Source organism: Natrix helvetica (assembly GCF_964273705.1).
Source record: "Natrix helvetica genome assembly, chromosome: 1".
In the NCBI taxonomy this organism is placed as follows: Eukaryota; Metazoa; Chordata; class Lepidosauria; order Squamata; family Natricidae; genus Natrix; species Natrix helvetica.
This window is the reverse complement of record NC_138548.1, coordinates 308,310,439-308,331,232: the sequence shown is the minus strand read 5'-3', so window position 1 is coordinate 308,331,232 and position 20,794 is coordinate 308,310,439. Positions and strand designations below refer to the sequence as shown.

The window sequence follows — 20,794 nt, the reverse complement described above, 5'->3', positions numbered from 1 at the left end:
GGGAGTATCTAGTCCTCCCCATAATCACCCAAGCGGCCGCATTCTGGACCAACTGTAGTCTCCGAGTGCATCTCAAGGGAAGCCCCATGTAGAGAGCATTGCAGTAGTCCAGGCGAGACGTCACTAGCGCATGGGTGACTGAGTAGGGCATCCCGGTCCAATAAGGGGCGCAATTGGCGCATCAGGCGGACCTGATGGAACACCCCCCTTGCCACGGCTGTTACATGGTCATCCATGGACAGCCGGGCATCTAGGAGGACGCCCAAATTGCGCACCTGTTCCATGGGGGCTAGTTGCACGCCTCCGATGGCCAGAGATGGAAGCACCTGGTTGAACCGGGAGGCCGGAAGCCACAGCCACTCCATCTTGGAAGGGTTGAGTTTTAGTCGGTTGCCATCCATCCAGACCCGTACGGCCTCCAAACACCGGGACATCATTTCGACGGCCTCATTGGGGTGGTTCAGGGTGGAAATGTATAGCTGAGTATCATCAGCATACAGATGATATCCCACCCCAAAACCACGGATGATCTCGCCCAGCGGTTTCATGTATGTGTTGAACAGGAGAGGCGAGAGCACCGATCCCTGTGGCACTCCACATGTGAGCGGCCTCCGGGTCGATCTCTGCTCCCCTGCCAACACACGTTGCGTCCGGTCAGAGAGGTAGGAGCCAAACCACCGTAAAACGGTGCCCCTGACTCCCAACCCCTCTAGCCGGACATAGCATGAAAGATAAGCTTCTTTACAGCTAATAATATTGAAGGATGTTTTCTGTCTCCTGAAGAATCGTCAGCATTTCTTCTGTACAGGTTGATGGGAATAGATTGCAAAAGAGGCTATTTATTACTCTCTTGTCCAAGCTGCAAAGCTTCCCAGTTCCAACCATTTGCCACTATGTGATGCAGAATGTTGAATTCTCAGCTTGACCCAGCAAGATTCTTGTGTTTTCTCTTCTATGACAACTTCAAACAGTTGGATGCCTTCCAGATCTGTTACGACTATGGTTTCCAGAATTCCCAATAAATATTCAATGATGAAATCATTTTAGCAGTAAATGTATTCATTCAGTTACTCTGAATGCACTACTTAAAAAGCAGTAGATCATAATTTAAAAAGCTATGGCACAGTACTAGTTTGTAAAATTATATCACTATCATAATTCAGTTTTCTCAGAATAATTAAGTAACGTAAACTGCTGTAGCCTGTTGTTCCTGAAGTATCCTCTCTGGAAGGCAAGCTGACATCAACATTGGCTTTATTCCAGCAGCAAGACCTACTATTCACCAAAGCAACTGGGTAACAGTGGCAGCTATTACTTACTTACTTACTTACTTACTTACTTACTTACTTACTTACTTACTTACTTACGTACATACTTCATTTATTCATTCTCTATAGCCACCCATCTCAGACTCCAACTGCTTAAAATTAAAAAAAAATTAAAGTTAAAAATACTAAAAAAAATTAAAACAATGGAAACATTTAGATTAAATATACTGGGAACAAGATACTTGGCCAGTGAGGCAGGTAGGAAATGGGGCCCGTAACATATTCAGCACCCCAGGCACTGGGACATAGCAGGTTTTTAGAGCCTTATGAAAGGCTAACAGGGTTGAGACGAATGTTTACTCTATTGATACATTCTTTTTTTTTTTTACTATTTTATTGTTTCCATCTGATAGAAAGTTGTCTTTGCATAAGTAGGCAGATAATAGACCTCTTGGCTGAAGGAGAATTCTTTCATGGAGAACGTCCAAAAGATGCTACCCAACAATAATTAAGTAACTATGGCAACTCAGGCATTCATCCTCAGTCTTCACTTCTCTGTTTCTCTCCCTCCTTCCCTAACTTGAGCTGCTGACAAGCAGCTTTTTAATTTTTTTGGTCCCCAGAAACTATGTCTTAATCCTATCCTCTTTTCTCCTCTGGCTGCAAATGTTACCTAAGGCTGAACAGATGAAATGCTTTATTGAACCTAGGTATGCAGCAGTTGCCCTGGAGACCATCTGCAGCGAAGCCCAACCAGTGGTGAATAAATAAAGCAGGTAGAAATGGCAGAAGAGAATCTCTCTATCAACATTTTTAATAAACAGATTTATTATCTTAACTAATGAAAACAATGCTAGGAAGATCTCCCAGCAAAATCATGTGGACAACATGATAGAATATGAACTAAATATAATGGTACTGTTAAGCTTTGAACTTTAGAATAAAAAAAGTTGAACTAGAAGACCTTGGAGATCTTCTAGTCCAACCCCCTGCTTATGCAGGAAACCCTACACCACTTCAGACAAATAGTTAGCTAATCTCTTCTTAAAATCTTCCATTGTTGGAGCATTCACAACTTCTGAAGGCAAGTTGTTCCACTGATTAATTTTTCTAACTGTCAGGAAATTTCTCCTTAGTTCCAAGTTGCTTCTCTCCTTGATTAGTTTCCACTCATTGCTTCTTGTTCTACCCCTCAGGTGCTTTGGAGAATAACTTGACTCCAGTGGTGGGTTTCAAAATTTTTTAGAACCTCTTCTGTAGGTGTGGCCTGCTTTGCGGGAGTGGCTTGCCAGCCATGTGACCGGGTGGGCGTGGCCAAATTGTAAAATGTGGTGAAACTTACTTAACAACACTCTTGCTTAGCAACCAAAATGTTGGCTCAGAAACTCTGGCATTTGAAGCACGGAAGTCTTAAAGCTGTCAAGTTACAAGACCTTGCACCCCGAATCCTTTAGAAAAAAAACCCAGGGGTGTTCAAACTTGACAGCTTTAAGACTTGTGGACTTCAAGTTCCAGAATTCCTCCTCTCACTCTTCATCTTGTGATGTGCGGACGGGTGGGGGGAGGGAACTGGAACCGGTTCTAAACGGCACTGTAGATTTGTGGAACCTCTTCTATAGAAGAGGTTATAACTGGCACGAACCCACCCCTGCTTGACTCCCTCTTCTTTATGGCAGCCCCTGAGAGGTTGGAAGACTGCTATCATGTCACCCCTAGTCCTTCTTTTCATCAGACTAGACATACCCAGACATACTTGATTAACTGCATCCTGAGTATTAGATCCAGTTTTGTGTAGTGGTTAAAACACCAGGCTAGAAATCAAGACACTGTGAGTTCTAGCTCTGCTTTAGGCACAAAACCAACTGCCCTTGGATGAGTCATTCTTTCTATGCGCTAGGAAGAAGACAATAGCAAAATACTTCTGAAACTCTTCCCAAGGAAAGTGCAGTCACCAAGAGTCAACAATGACTTGAAGGCACACGCATATAGAGCATTAACTGCCTATAGAAAATAGACATATTTGGCATAACCTCCATTTGAATTGTTCGACATCTATATTAATGACCCAGATATAACAGAACAGCAGATGTTCATTAAATTTGTAGAGAACAACAAACTGGAAAGGTGGATAACTTACAAAAAATTAACAACTCCCAAGGTGAACCTAACAAGTTAAAATGATTAATTTTCCATAAATAAATCAAAAATTCTACATTTTGAAAAATGCACGCATGTAGAATCGGTGACACCTTGACTAATCAGAGGTCATTTGCAGACATTTTAAGACAAGAGTATGAATAAAATAATAATGATTTATGTCATATTTTTTTTTACTGAACTACTATGTCCCGCTTTGGATATCAAGTTTCAAGAAGAATATTAACAAAGAGAAGAAAGTGACAAATATTGGTCCTGAAGATGGTTAAGAGGCTGACATTGAGAAGAAATTTTAGAGGATTCATTTTCACAAAGTTAGTACTAAGAACAATTCAACTACTAAAAAAATTACATTCCTTCCCTCAGGTATTTGTGAACACAGGCTGAATGTACACCTATTAGGGATATTACAGTGGTTGACTGAGTTATTGAGAGCTGCGCAACAGCTAAATGTAATGTATAATTATAGTCAGCCAAACGTTTAGATTGGATTTGGCTGTTCTGTCTACCTATCAAGTCCTTCCCAGGGACCTAGATTAGGCAGATGTTATTTTTTTAATAACATTAAAGGTATTGTTGCAGGTTGTAAGCTGGTCTAAGTAAGCTGTCTTTTTATACTCAACTAATTTTGTCAATGTGGATGGTGCTTAAATGGTGTTCCAGATGTTTTGGGATTCCACCCAAGGCACCTATTACTATGGGTACTATCTTTGCTTTCACTTGCCACAGTCATTCTATTTCTACTTGCAGGTTTTTGTATTTTGTGATTTTCTCCAGTTCTTTCTATGCTGCTGTCTCCAGATACTTTACTATTCAGACTTTGACTTCCTTATCTACTGTTGTTAGGTCTTATCTAAAGTCCGAAAGCACTTGTTTCTTTTGTCTACTATTTTGCCTACTTTGTGCTCCCAACAGTTCTTGCTTGTAGTCAAATGGTATTTTTTGAAGATATTCTTGCTATTATTTTGTCATGCCATTGTTTGTAGTTAGTCTGTGTGATCTTCTTGCAGAAACTAATTAGGAGATCCAGTTTCTTCAGCTTCTTTCAAGAGGTGGCATTTGCTATCTCTTGCTGTCTTCTCAGTTCTGTCTTTAAATGCATTTGTTCTTAAGGTTTGGTCTTGAACAGAATCAGCCCTCTGCCACATTCTTCAACTTTCCTGCTCTTTGCCATTGCCAGGTTTTATTATTTACTTTGCCTGCTAATTTCCTTATGTACTGGCCATGTTATATTTTGCCTTACCAAGTCTATTTTCTATTCTTCATTTGGACTTTTCTATTGACCAGATTTGTCTTTGTGGTCTTCATGATATGCTAGCTCAGGTGCATCTTCTCCACTGTCCTTCAGATATTCTTCCAATGCCATTTTTCTTCTTTTATTAATTATTATTATTTCCTGCATTGGCAAAACACTTGTATAAATTACCTATGAAGTCCCTTTCAGCTCTGTGTGTGATTGACCATAATCAATCACAATAATTTCATCACATGTCATAACAATGTTGTTTGAAGGTTAACATATGCCTGCATCCAATCCCTTCTGTTCATTTCAATCCTACTACATATCCAGTAATGAAAAATCTTCAAAGAATCCCTTTCACATACATAAGTTTCCTCTTAAGATGCAAGCTTTGTTTGTGTGTGTCTTTCTTATTTTTATGTGTGAGCCTGTATCTTAAAGGTGCTGAATGTATAATGCCCATATAGATCCCAGAATTTCACATTTATATGAAAAAGAGGCAGATACAGGTATGAGGAAGAGATGAATATGCAAAACATCTGAGTAAGATACAATCTTCTCCTATCTCTCTTCCTCCACTATTATCAAGGCAACTTTGGAAATCAGAAAATTATGGTAATCTAAAATCTATTATTTTAAAATAATATTTTAAAATAAAAATGAAAACATACACACACACACACACACACACACACACACACACACGTCTTTGGTTGTTCGGGTTTTCTCCCGCGTAGAATTGGAAGTATCTTCACGACGTTTCGATGAAGTCTCATTCATCATCTTCAGGCTACATTTTTAATGTTGCCTTTTTATATTTGTGTTGTATTTGTACTGATAAATAAATAAAGGGAGACTAGTATTCAAATCCCAGTAAGGGTATGGCTAGCTGATGAGAGCTAATTAGCTCGAAATAGATCTATACTAGTCTCCCTTTATTTATTTATCAGTACAAATACAACACAAATATAAAAAGGCAACATTAAAAATAAAAATATGGTTTTCTGCCTGCATGGTCTTCTGTGATAAGCCGAAGGACAGAAAGAGGGAGTAGTGACCTTCCTCCCATATTTAGTCACAAAAGGGGTTGTAACACAAAATACATACCTATTTCCCTGGCTCAACTGATAAGGAAGTGAGCCCGTGGCTTAGTGGCTAAGACTCCTGCCTAAGATATATACAGCCCGGGTTCAAATCCCAGTAAGGGTATGGCTAGCTGATGAGAGCTAATTAGCTTGAAATAGATCTATACTAGTCTCCCTTTATTTATTTATCAGTACAAATACAACACAAATATAAAAAGGCAACATTAAAAATAAAAATATGGTTTTCTGCCTGCATGGTCTTCTGTGATAAGCCGAAGGACAGAAAGAGGGAGTAGTGACCTTCCTCCCATATTTAGTCACAAAAGGGGTTGTAACACAAAATACATACCTATTTCCCTGGCTCAACTGATAAGGAAGTGAGCCCGTGGCTTAGTGGCTAAGACTCCTGCCTAAGATATATACAGCCCAGGTTCAAATCCCAGTAAGGGTATGGCTAGCTGATGAGAGCTAATTAGCTTGAAATAGATCTATACTAGTCTCCCTTTATTTATTTATCAGTACAAATACAACACAAATATAAAAAGGCAACATTAAAAATAAAAATATGGTTTTCTGCCTGCATGGTCTTCTGTGATAAGCCGAAGGACAGAAAGAGGGAGTAGTGACCTTCCTCCCATATTTAGTCACAAAAGGGGTTGTAACACAAAATACATACCTATTTCCCTGGCTCAACTGATAAGGAAGTGAGCCCGTGGCTTAGTGGCTAAGACTCCTGCCTAAGATATATACAGCCCGGGTTCAAATCCCAGTAAGGGTATGGCTAGCTGATGAGAGCTAATTAGCTCGAAATAGATCTATACTAGTCTCCCTTTATTTATTTATCAGTACAAATACAACACATATATAACACACACACACACACACACACACACACACACACATATATATATATATATATATATATATATATATATATATATATAATGTAATGTTTGTTTGTTCAAAATCTCAAATCTTTGAAAGTTCTTCACCTATTGCTTTAAAATGTTTACACAATGTTGCATTCAACTACGTGCATGTTTTTATATACGTATATTATATAGATGTCACACCTGTGACAGGTAAAAACATGCTTTTTTGTAAAAACATGCTTTTTTGAAAACCAGCACCATCTGTTGGACGTAAAAGCAACACACGCTATACCATAGCGTTCATTTCTTGAGTATAGTATATTCGGAACAGTTCAGCCTCTCTCCAGCTTCGTCCCGATGGTCCCTGCGGCTGCACCCTTTTCCCTTTCCGCCCCTCCTCCAACGAGCTTCGCCATTTCCACCTTTTGGCCGCCCCCTCCCCTCTCTCTCTCCTCCCCTCCTGCCAGGCCTTTGCTGTCTGCGGCGGGGTGGTGCCTGCCCCATCCCTCGGCTGCCTCCTCCCACCCTTAAGCCGGCCTCCCCCCTCCCAGCCCAGTGGAGCTCCAGAGGAGGTGGAGGCGGAGCGTCTCCTCAGCCCGGCTGGCTGCGCACGTTCTCCACCCCCCTCACAGGGAGCCAGCTATGGCCTCGCCAAGGCGGCTCCGACAGGGCGGTGGCGGTGTCAGCCTGAGGTGCAGCAGGGCTGGGGTGGCCACTGGGTGCCCTGTGAGGTGGCGACTGCAGCGGCAACAGTATCTGGATGGGGCTGCAGCCAGTAGGGGCTGTCTCACATCCGCGTCACCAGGGGCCACTCCTTCCTCCTCCTCCTGCTCCTCAGGGGATGCCAGCCACCTCCTCTCACCGCCACCGCTGAGGGAAGCCGGGTCGGGGGTGGCGGCCGCCTCCTCCTCCTCTCCTCCTCAGCTCAGCCAGGCCGGGGCCTGTGGGAGCATCCTCCATGGCGGCTCTTGCAGGGGCCACCGTGGCTCACTTCCATGTGGGGGCTGCCTCTGCCGGGGGACTTGAGCTTTCTCTTTTCTTTCTTTTCCATTTAACCAGACTGGGCCACACTAGCCTACCATGGGTGTTTTATCCTTAGGGTGGACAAGCTTCTGTCTTAGTGTACAGTATTTTTGGGTTAGAGTGTGTTGGAGTATTGTGTTGGTATTGATTACCTGAAGATAAAACAGCCAGACACAAACTGAGCATTGTACTATGATATGTGCAGGACAATGCAGTGAGACATGTACAGATCTGTACATTGGAGAAACAAAATAACCACTTCACAAACACATGGCACAACATGGGAGAACAGACTCATCAGGACAAGATTCAGCAATCCATCTGTATTTGAAAGACAAAGGTCGCTTTTTTGAAGATAGCAAGCTCTCTTTTGGAGACAGCAGATTCCACATTCTAGACAGAAAGGACTACTGCTTTGAAAGAGGGGTCAAAGAGGACACCTACATAAGATTGAGCAGCCTTCTCTTAACAGAGTAGGAGGGATATGACAACACCTAATTCCTATTTACAACTCAGCCCTTTCAGTAGCTCCAAGAAGGTTCCACACCCATAATGCACTATTCAGGTGACCCTGAGGGCACAGATAAACGTCCACCTGGCCTCAACAACTCCCAGAATGTGTACTAATGACCAGATGACTGCAAGGAATATAAATCCTTCCATCCTCCACCATTCAGTCAGAATTGAAGAAGCTGCTTGGATGGGAAGCAGAACATCTAAGGAAAATAGCAAAGTCTAGTTGTCTTTTGAAAAAGCACCTTTGGGGCTTTGAAAATTTATCTTCTTTCCTAAATAATGCAAATTGACCAAATCAGTTGTAGATGAATCCTAAAAGAAAATAAGATAAACAAGCACCAGCCATCAATGTTTTTCATTTCCCCCCTTTTTTCTTCCATTTAAAAGCTACATGTTAAAAGGCATTATTGGAAGCATAAGGTACTGCAAATGTGCTATAAACAAATCTGAAAGCATATTTCCACTGCAGAGCACTTCACGTGTTAATTATGAAAATAAAGGTATCATCCCATACATGCAAAATGCTGTGAAATAGTAATTGAGACTGTGATTAGGTAAGCAAGTACTAAATGGATTGAAATTACCTTTTTCTTCCAGTTTAAACAAACAAAATCTAGATATATTGTTTTCCACTGAGACAAACAGAATACATGATTGATTATCAGACTTATTAAGAAACAATCAAAACTCTATGAAAAAAGATCTTCACAGATAAATGGAATAGGTGAGATCTATTAGTTTTTTTCATTGATTCACCTGCTAAAAAAAGTTTCTAGTTGATGAAAAAAATGTATGTAATTGTGTAGTACACACAGTAAAAGTTTGCTGATATAGACTGCTTGGTAATTGTCAGATTCTTCCAATTTTTTTTCAAAAGCTTTGTAGGAAGACAGTAAGGGTGCATAAAGCTAACCATGGGCATCTGCATAAATGTCTTGCTTTCATCAAAATGACACATGGACCAAAAGGGTAGTGCTTCTGCTGGGAGAGTGGGATGCTCTTTTCATTGTTCTAGGGCCATGCATGGACATTACCTTCCCCACCCCCAACCAGGGATACTGCTTATTTTACACATGCAGGCATTTCTTTCTTAGTGCCCACAACTGGGATCAGCAACTCTGTTACTGAGTGCCACATGATCACGAGTCACATGATCACAAACTTATGTCACTTCCCATTGGATCATTAAGCAAGACATCATGTGACCACAATTTGCAGTTTTACTTCTGTCTTCTCCATTATCTCTGCTTCTCACAATTTAGTTTTGAGGCGCTTGAATGGTGATCACATGACTTTGGGAAACCGCAACGGTCGTAAATGCAAATATTGGTTGCAAAGCTATTTTTAACATCATCATAAAATGAAATGATTAATAAATGAGCCAATCGGTAAGTGAGGACTATCTGTATTGGATTTGGAACACACATTGAAATTCCTACTTATCCTGGAACCTTACTGATTAGTTTTGACCATACAGGCAGAGCAAGGTATAGTATCATCATGGATTTGTGTCATCTTTGTTTATAGCAGATAAATTACTTTTATCTTATATACTATTTATGTAAAGTATACTTTTAAGAAAAGTTACTATTTAACTTTTTTTATACACTATTCCTGCATTGCATGGTGGAGTTCTCGCTTTAATTTTACATAGATTTTACTTAGCTCTCAGGCCACTCACTGATATCATTGCAGTTTAAATTGATCATGAGCTCAAATCTATTGATTTATAATGCTATCTAACTTAATCTTGGACGTGAATATCTATAACCATAGCACTGTGGAAATTAAAGATATGTACACACATCATGCAAAGCTATATTTTGTTTAACCATAAATTATTGAATAATTCGCAACTTCCTGGGCTCATATCAACCAACAAACTATGATTTACAAGTCACAATGGCTGGGGTTACAGTCACACAAATTAAAATAACAGCAAACAAACGATGGTTTGATTTGATTATAAAGGTAGCCAAATTCTTCAGATGTTTTAAATTCCAAGGCACGAGGTCAGTCAGCTATCCATTTTATATCATTTCTTTCATGATGGAAGAAAGGCGGGATTTAAATATATTTGGTTAAAGAAGGACTACACATTCCTCATTAACGATGTGTACTACATTAAAAAAAAGAAAATAGGAATAAGAAAGTAAGCTTGAAAAAATATGCCTCATCTTTATTTTACTTATGTATTAGATTTTTATCCCACCTGTATTACTTTTATAAATAACTCAAGGCAGACAACGTACCTATTATTCCTTTGTCCTCCTGTTTTCCTCACAACAACCCTGTGAGGTGGGTCAGGCTGTCAGAGAGTGACTGGCTCAAGGTCACTCAGCTGGCTTTCATGCTTAAGGTAGGACTAGAACTTCTAGGCCATCGCCTTAGCTTCTACACCAAGGTGCTAATATTAATAGTTATTCTCTCTCTACATATACATACACATAAACAAACACACCCTTTAAAAAAGCTTTTTGATTTTGGGAATTTATTCATCAAGACACAAAGCAAAAAGATTCCACTCAGCATAGACTGAAGTACACAAATTTTGAATTGTGGACAGAAACACTCCTGGAACACCTGTATTATGACCTTAAAGGATGGTAGATTTGCTTTGATTAGTAAATAGTGCATCAGTGATTGCTACATTGTAGTATTTAATATGCAGAGTTTCAGATGGAGAGATGAAAATTTTACCAACCTTGCATCCCAAACATATTTTTTTCTGCAATAATAAATGCAAAGGAGCAGAAACAGAGGACACATTACAATTTAGAATTTGAGGTCACAGTGCTCAAAAATAAATTTCAGGTAGCATAGCTCTTTATTTCACACAACAAATATTTCAAGAAACTGGGATAGGTTTCAGAACTAGTTAATGCTATGACACAGGGGACCTGTTGTTCCAAGGAGAAGCAAAGTCAAACTCACCCTCTGAGCCTTTGGGCGAGCCTAAAATAGTTCTCAAGATTCTAGCTCAAATTGCCTAAATATTTGCAAAGATTTAAAGGGGAGAACTTCTAAAACTGTTCCAATATAATACTTGTAGCTCAGGATTGAACTGCGGAGTCCTTGATGCTCGCTGAACTTGTTTGTTTGCTTGCAGATATTTCATTGCCCAACTGGGTAACATCGTCAGTGTCCTTGTACATACAGGAAAAAGTAAACATTTTCAAATCTGCTATTAGAAAGCAATTTGATATCCTTGCATATTTTATCCTGTAACAGCTTCATATATGAATGGAAACTGAATGGAAACTGTGTATAGACTGAAGTTTAAACACTACTAATGATATTCATTTTATGTGCATTAGTTACAATTAATATTAAAACTGTTCATTTTGTCTTGAAAGCTGTTGCACTGGAGGTCTAAAACTGTGAAACAATTACCATTACAGAATGAAATTTATACAAGATGGGAATGTCATTCATGACTTCCTTTAATTTGAAATAACGCTCATAATTTCCTGACCCTTCTTACAATAATGATGATGTTCTGCGGAGTTTTTTCTCCTCTTTTAAACCAAGTAAGCAAAGAAAAGGGGAAATATAAGCAATTAACGTCAAAATGATTGGAGTACATTTTTCTGGATCAATATAAAATGATTTCTTTTCAGAATTTAACTTACCCATTATGTGTTTTAAAACTGAAGATAAGATGTACAGCATTAACCAGATACAGCAGTAACTGAATATTAATTGACCTGAAATAGGGATTGTTAAAAAGGAGATATGGATCTATTACTAAGCCTCTTTAGGCATTTGAAGGAAATAGTCACTTTTCTTTAGCTGGAATGCATTGAGACATGCATTCCAGTCCCTCTTTCCAGGTCACTATTTGGCATTCAATTCCACAGGAGAATGGATGGAATGGCGGATAGCAGAAATCGTACTCCCATTTGTCAACTCTTCTTGATTTACAGAGAAGAACACAAAATATTGAAGAGTAGAAGGTAACAAATACTGAAGAATAGCAACAGCACTTAGACTTATATACTGTTTCACAGTGCTTTACAGTTTACAGAATAAGCATATTGCCCCCAACCATCTGGGTCCTCATTTTACTGGATCTCAGAAGGATGGAAGGCTGAGTCAACCTTGAGCCAGTAAGAATTGAACTGCTGGCAGTCATCAGAATTAGCCTGCAATGCTCCATTTTAACCACTGCACCACCATGGCTCAAGAATGTTGATCATGCAATTAAAAGTAACTCACTGAAGTTTGAATAAGCAACTGCATCCTCACCTTCGCATAAAAATGACATCCTAAAATGTGCCCCTATCTTTGCTACGTACAGTGTCTTCATTGTCCTAACTAAACATCTGCATGGAGAATGAAGGAAAAATAAATCACATTATCTAAGAGCTAGATTAAAGGACACAGATGGAATCCTACCCAGAATCTTGTGCTTAAAGCCATATCTATTGTATATTTTATGTTAGGGGTACCAAGTTTAGAATAGAACTAAGTTGTGAAATGCATTATGTCATATTTAGTATGCAATTTCACAATTTGTTAGTTTACATCCATAAAATGTATCAATAAATAAATAATTTAAATAAATAAAACTTCCCATTAAGCACGTAGAATCTGATAAAGCCTCCCCATCAATGGCATCATTCCAAACACTGGATCTAGTGAAACCACACATTTTCAGACATAACATATACCTTTGGACAACTCCATTAGCAACATCAGGAACCCCCATTCTTACTAGAAAAACAATGAAGTCATAAGCCTAAACTATTGAAGGAAAAGAGTAACTAAATAAAAATTAATAGAAGCTCTTCAATTAGTCCTTTCAAAAATCTTTATGGGGAGTGGAGACTGCAAAACAGAACTAAATTATTCTTGGATCAGCTTCTCTTTCGCGATTTCTTGTTTTCTGTCCAGCTTTGCCATAAAGCTGCTAATCTTCCTAATCAGCTATTGAACTTACCCCACTCAACAAAAGACTATTATTTCACTTACCCTTGTTTTATTTCTCTATAGTTGATGCTTCCTCTTCTACCATAAAACTTGGAAGCTATCTGTAATGACTTTGTCATAAATCTATGCATGCCAGTGAATATTGCATATTAATTCATTAATGCATAAATTTTGCTGCTTTCTTAATTCACATTGTTACTTTTCTCAGCAGACTTCTTCTGAGGTTTTTCACAACTTTCATAATCTATGATCAATGAAATGGGAAGAAGCAGGTAAGTTGCATGGCAAAGCTTCTTTGTTTTTACTGCCAGCTCTCCTAAACTATTTCTATTTTAACCTATAATCAATATTTTACCTGCACTCAAATCTGTAAGAGCTGCTTAGTATTGGACCATACTCACGTAGGCACTTGCTTTATCTAATATACATAACACTAAATCTATATAATCTCTGCGATTATATGCATTTACATATCCAATATGCATCTTTGAAGAAGGGCAGAAGAAACCCATCTCCATCAACTTATCAAATATGACTTATGATCATTCAATATATTTAACACAACTTCTAAGTTAACACAATGAACTGAATGGTTTAGTAACCAAGTGGTTGGAGTTCACATAACATACTAAGATGCAAATACATTCAGATAAGTTTAAAACTAGCTAGGGTTGCACGCTATTCCAATATATCGCCAACATCTTTACAGGACATGGTGAGGCACATTGTATGAATGCAACCAGTATGCAAATGGAACTTTACTAACTTTTATCTTTGTGATTTCAGTTGGTGAATTCAACAAGGAAAATGTTGTTTTTGTTTTTAATACTTAACTTGATGAAACTTTGCATGATTCTTCTAATAGTTCTCCCATAATGCGAAATAACAAGAGAAAGCCAATCAAATCATTTCCTATATTTGCCAAAGTCCCTTCTGGATCTTTTTTAAGGAAGGGCATTAAAAATGTTTTTTTTTAAGACATCTAACTTGAAAACGTGATGTATTTTGTCATATGCTTCCCCAGGGGCAGTCCTGTTAACTCCAGAAAGCCTAGACTAGACTAGGATTTAATTTTGTTGATACTGTCTTGAAAGCACCCTTATCAGCAGCATACAGCAGTGCCTGCACCAGGCAGACACCTGCAGTGCAGACCTAAGCTTAGGCAACACCCCCCCATAGCAGGCAGAAAAAGACCCCCCCCATCTCCCCAAAAAGCCCTTTTTCATGCGCAAAGACAACTGCCTGATGTAGGTGATTAATGTGTGCTGCATTGGCCCATGGTAGGACAATGGCAGAGTTCTTGAATAGCTTTTTCAGAAATAATTGATTTCATTTGAGGTATGAATGCAATGAGCCCTTTCCATAAGTAGGAAAAGAAATAAAATAAAGGTGGAGGATTCTATGCTATCAGAGTATCAGTATGTTTATGTGTTAAAAAGTGTACAAATGAGATATGAGAAAACAGGGCATAGTTAAAGAAATATGTGAAATACACCTGAGCTACCATTCTTTATTTTCAAACTTAAGAAAATGTAAACAATTTTTATCTCTTCTTGCATTTTATAGCTATTGCTCAAACAGAAGACTGTTTGCCAAGAAAAGCAATTCATGATAAAATGTAACTGAAATGCTCATAAACCTCTGGATCACAGATAATAGTTAATATTCAGACCCATCTGACAGCAGGCAAAATAGCAACCTCGCATATCTTTAAATCCTTCCTTTAATGCAGAAAGCACTATCTATTAGAGTGAAGTATTGTAATGTAACCTTATTGTCATTCAAATCTTCAGTATCCACAAAGAGCCTAAATCTCTGAGAAATTCACCCAAATAACTGAAAAGAATAAGAATGCACCTGTATAACTGAAAGGTTATTATGCATGGTGAATTACGCCTCATACTTGGGGAAATACAGCATTTTAAGGTGTGTTAGTCTGAAAGAAATACATTTTCAAAATAATCATAAAGTCATGGATGTTTAAAATCTGCTCATCTAAACTTGACTTAATTTCAACCTAACTGCAGTGTTTGGTAAGTCAAGACGATGCCTCACTCAACTAAGCAGGTAGACACTTTATTTTATGGTGCCAAATCTAGATGACAATTGAAATTGAAACTGGAAAACTAGCTATTTCACCAAACTTACTTGGAGACTTTTTTTAAAAAAGCATGAAAATGCATTGGCTGGAAAGGAATCTGTCTTGAACTCTCCTACTGAATTCAGGAACTATTATGAATAGTTTTGGATTTAATCAAAAGACACTACTGTCTAAGAATAATGGTCCTTTGCAGAAGGATTGGAATAAGAAAACATTTAGGACAGCTGAGAATGCAGCCTATACAGACTGAGACAAGCCTAATCATAAAGTAGCCCATTAATAGAAAACCATGTAAATGGCGTGTGTAGCACTGATAAGAGTGCTTTGAGGACTTAATCTTCTCTTTGTATCATTCAGGTTTTGAACTTCAGTATGCTAAAATAAGCAAATCTTATTTTCAAATAAGTAGATTCAAAATAGAGACTATTATTATTTCTTTTATTCATTAAACATGAAACTCAAGTCAACTGAACATTTAAAAATGCATCACAAATACCACTGATTGGTACTGATGGTTGATATGGGTTGCTGCCAGCATCCTAGGTATCAACCAAGTACCTTCTTAAAAATATGATGATATTATTATTATTATTATTATTATTATTATTATTATTATTATTATTATTATTATTATTTCCAAAAATCTTTTGCTTGGTGCTCCAGAACAATTAATGAGAAATACAAAAGGTGTCCTCCCAAGTATTCTCTGCATTGCTTCTAGACTGGATGGCTACAGTGCTGCAGTGTAGTACTATGTCTCACATATCGCTATTGATATCCATATTATCTTCCAATAATTTTAGCTCCTAAAATATAATATTACACTGTGGCTCCAAATGAAATGCAAGCTATCCACTAAAAGCAAAGTATAAAATAATGTACCTCAGTGTGAGATCAGACCAAATTTAAATTTTTATTTCCAACGGCTACTCTCTGCCTTTTATGACAAAAAGCATAAATACAAATTACAAGATATGCTTATGAACCCTTTAGTTACCTTGAAAATCAACTTGCATGGCCCAGGGTATCACTTTAATTCTTCACTTGATTTTAAGACCCCTTAAATGTGATATCTGGAATTTCAGAATTTTCGTTATTCTTATTTTATAGTGGGGGGGAGAGAGATAAAGTAACACTTGTGTTAATGTGTAACAGTGTAAAACCAGATGTATTCCTAGCCAACAGATTAGTACTGGGGAGAGTTTCACATTTCAGATTGTGCAATTGTGACATTGTGATAATAGTTTTGATCACTGCTGTTCCAGTGAATATTTATGGTTTGAAAGCTCTATTTCTGATATATCCAAAACACAATGCACATATTTTATATAGCAATGTTTAAAATGTGATGACGATAAAAGCTATGTGTAACAGAGATCAGTTACCTTAGTTCTGCAGTTACAAAAATGTATAGATTGAATACAGAAAAACTGACATTAAGATGAAATTGAATTAAATATCTAAAAGTACAGAACCAAAGCCAAGGATACCATAAATATACCATCAGCTGTACAACCTTGAATACAAATAACCTCAGCATTTGTATTTCCTGTTTCATTTAGTTGTAATGTATCAACATCAAAAACAAAAATCTCCAGATGGGAATTAAATACAGTACTGTCGAGCTGCTGAAAAACTGTCTAGCCAATGAAACTAAATGATAAAGAAAATGTAAAATGAGCATGGTAATAGTTTTTAATTACAACACTGCAATACGTCAACCAAAAGAAAGGCATGTGACTGCTACAAATATTTCACATTTCAGAAGGCTCTAAAGTAAATGAGAAAAGAATTATTATAACAATAACTTTTGCATTCTTTGCTATGAAATGTGTAGAAAATGAGCATCCAATGGTTAAACAGTCAGAGATTCTCTCTATAAAACACAGAAATTAAGGCAGAATTCCAAAATTAAATTAAAATTTTAACTAAGGATATACCCAGGGACAATATTTTTTTAAGCTTGGTGCATCTTTCAATAATCTCAGACTTGGCTGTGATATAGAAATTAGCCATTGTACAGTATATATATCTATACTGATTCAGAAGAGGTTTTCTTCCACAGCATGCAAAGAACACTTTCTGATTATGAAGCAGATATCATTTCAGATGCCCAAACATGTAGAGTATCCCGTGGGGATTGAAAAGAGTACCTTAAATTATTTCAATGATACTTATAAATCCCAGCAATTGAAATTGCCAATTATCCTAATCAAATCACCTTTGTGCTAAAGAACAAAAACAAGGAGCTTTTGTGTTTGATTATTATGTTTCTACAATCATCATTAGGTTTACTGCATCAGCTACACTTACTGAACCATAAAAGTTTGTTGTTTGCCTCACCAGTGCAATAGGGGAAAGCTTGCCAGGCAATTCCTCATGAATAAGAAAGTGCTTCAGCTCACTGACAGGAATTGCATTAGACCCTTCCAACAAAAACGCATGGCCTATTGTTAACTTAAAGCTAAATACCTTTCTTAAAAATATTTTAAATCTGATCAAATCATTTCAGTCTGAACTTTGTCTCTAAACTTATATTTTCAAATCACAGGAAACTGTAATTCTGAAACATTTTTTTACAGTCTCCCACCACCACCCTGGATTTCTCATTTATTTTGTATTCACCCACAGTTATATTTAAACACATGTTAACTGAACAAGGAAGATTCTGTGTAAGGTTTGTTTAAGTGCAATCACATGCAGGTTCTTATAAAAGGTTTAATAATGTTCTATCCTCCTTACTCATCAGACTTCTGGAGACTTAGCCCAATTTCTGAAGGTTTTGCACTATTTTACAACCTTATTATCCAGCTGAGCACAGAGATAGCCACAGTCATTTTCCTTATCTGTAATGATGTGATACATCCCAACACTGACCTGAGATGTCTGCAAGAATAATAGTTTGGGGGAGGGAGAATTACAAGAGATGACAAGCAATAGTCAATCTTTTGGTTGTTGATGTTGCAGAAAAGTACAACTAAACAAAGCAGCATAATCATTTCCAGGTTTTCCCCTTCCTCAAAAAAAAAACCCCTCTGCATGTGTGTGATTGAGAACAAGAGACAAACTGAGGTTAACTTCATAATCTGGAATCAAAATGAATACCGGCAACATTCTAAATAGCTTCACCTGAGATAGTGAAAGTCATTTGGCGGGTTGTAATCTAAAAATAACCCCCCTCCTGATGAAAACTGTGGTTTCTGCCAGCAGAAAAGAGACAGCAGGCAGTTTAAAAGTGTTGTCCAGAGAACAGAGGAAAATCTCCAGATGAAAGCTGCTCTTCCTCTGGTTTGTTTAGGACCCAAATCCTCCGTCATTTTCAGCGTTCATTTGAGTTCATTTGAATTAATCTTTTGGTGAGCTACAGCTAGAGGGATCCTTACCTTCTGCAGAAGTTGGGAACCTGAGTATTTCGCTGCAATGGATCTGATCTCCCCACCGAAAGCAGAGGCCCAGAGTTTTACCCTACGGAGGAAAACAGGCAAGAGACATATATTGGAAAGGGAAATGAAATTACGCACTTCGGTAAGCAACATCTCATACAGGCAGACCGCGATAAATACACGCTTGGAGTCTGGACTGTCAGTGCCCAGATGTTCCCCTTTAAAAACAACATTGTGGTGATTCCGAAGTGAAGACCGCCGCCCTCCCCCCCCCCTTCCCAGTCCATCTATTCTGTCAGGCAAGGCGTGAGTCGGACCTCTTTGGGCTCAAACTTCAAGAGAAACTTATCCGTAACGCACGAGAGGGAGAAATTACAGGATATAAATATACAGCGACGGGAGACTCTAGATCCGCTTTTGCAAGATCCCTTATCCCCGATCATCTGATATGAAACGGGACCGCAGTGGATGAGCGTCTGGAGCTAGTCCGCGCCGCAGCCGAAAGTTCATACGGCGAAAAGCTCTGCCCGCGGGGTCCCTTGTCAGACAAGCTGGTAGGAAGCCAGCGCGGTGCCCCCGTCCAAAAAAAAAAAAAAAAAAAACCAACCCACGAGAAGTCTCTCTCCACCCGTCCCAATCGTCGGCCGGCGCCGGCGGACTTTTCCATGCAGCCTGCGACACTCACACAGACAAGGGGATCTGCTGCTCCGAACCGGCCCCTCCGGCGTGCCTGATGCTAGCCGCCGTCCAGACCAGAGCCAGGAAGGCAGGCAGAGTCCACAGCGGGCGCCCGCTCTCCGACATGACTCTCATTCCCTCACTCGCGAGCTTCGGAAGCTTCTGCGGACTCGGCCGCTCGAAGGGAGCTGGTTGCGGCAAGAGAAGGGGGCGAAAGCGGAGCAAAGGCCGGCCGGGGAGCAGTCACGGCACCATCTTTATTTTTCCCGCCTTCGGAGAAAAGGAGAGTCGGCGGACCCGAAAACGTCGGCACCCTTGGTGGTGGTCCGGCGGCAGCACTGCGGCTCGTCCCTTCGGCCGCCGCTCGGGCCGTCGAAACCTTGAACTCCTGCAGTCGGCGAACGCCAGGCGCCGCCGGAGTTACTTCTCGGACCTCGTGCTGCTTGGCAGCGTCCCGGCGTGGTGAGGCAGGCGGGGCTTCGACGGTGGGGAGAGTGTGTGTGTGTGGGGGGTGACTTGCTGCCGTCGACGGGGCAAGGGATGAGGCGGGAGTGTCTCGCCTGCCTCTCTTCCCCGCTCACTTTGGTCGGAAGGCAACGCCGCTCATGGGGGTCCCCCGCTTTTTGTATCGCGCGCCCGTGCGTGTGAGCGAGGGGGAGAGTGCGGGCCAGCCAGCCAGCGCGCCTTTTATTCACACCGCCGCGAAGCTCCCGCGCAGCCTTGTTCTCGCCGGCGGCGAGAGCGGAGCGGAGCGGTCCAGGGAGCGGCAGCGTACGCCGTCATGCAGCCCCCACGGGGGGGGGGGCGAGAGGAAGGGAGGGAGGGAGGGGGCAATCAGCCCGCCGAAGCTAAGCGGGAACCGAGTAAGTTCCGAGGCGAGACAGGTGGCCGGGTGGGTCCGCGCGGGTCTGGGCGGCAAAGCTGCAAAAGCCCGAGCGCCGCAAAGGCAGCCCTGGCTTGTCCCCGCTGCGGGTTAGTTTCAGGCAGCGCGCGGCTCCGTGGCCGACAGCTGTTAACGCAGCCGTGGAGAGAGGGAGGGCTGAGGGGATCGCTTCACCTCTCCCGCCCGGCCAAGTCGCAGCATAGGAGGGGGGGAGGAGGAAGAGAAAGAGACGAGGAAGGCGCGCACACAAGGTCCCTGCCTTTCTGCGTTTTTCTAGGGTAACCTGCGGGCCGCTTGTCCGAACTCGACCGTCTGGTCAACTCATCGCCTCGTCCTTGAGTAGTCCGGATGGGCCTCTCGCTTTTAATCTTGGCTGCAATGGAGCCAGATCCGAGAGATCTAGCTGAAATGGAGAGGTTCCAAAGGGGGGGGGGGGGGTTGGAAGAAAGGAAATGCCGCACAAGGAAATCAATGCAAGTTTAAGTGGCTGCTGGAGCCGAGGAATAAATTATTAATTTGGCTTTATGGAGGAATCCCCTTATTAAAGGATGGGCAAGATCTCAAGCTATGCTTTGCTACTGTAGCTTGGGGAGAGGGAGAGCCGGCCTGGGACAGACACTGATGAAAGAAAAGGTTCTTTTTCTTTATTTCTTTTT

General features: G+C 40.2%; 1 protein-coding gene across 3 annotated transcripts in view; it reads right to left on the bottom strand.

Annotated features, from left to right (window-relative positions):
• CACNA2D3 (calcium voltage-gated channel auxiliary subunit alpha2delta 3) overlaps positions 1-19,872 on the bottom strand; it is a 631,895-nt gene extending 612,023 nt beyond the window's left edge. For all 3 annotated transcript variants that reach the window (XM_081935818.1, XM_081935819.1, XM_081935820.1), the window contains exons 1-2: positions 19,263-19,872; positions 18,578-18,659 (exon numbers count right to left, since the gene is read on the bottom strand). In XM_081935818.1, the coding sequence (XP_081791944.1) occupies positions 18,578-18,659; positions 19,263-19,390 (210 nt within the window). In that variant the 5' untranslated portion in view covers positions 19,391-19,872. The remainder of the gene's footprint in view (positions 1-18,577; positions 18,660-19,262) is intronic.
• Between the last annotated feature and the right edge of the window lie 922 nt (positions 19,873-20,794).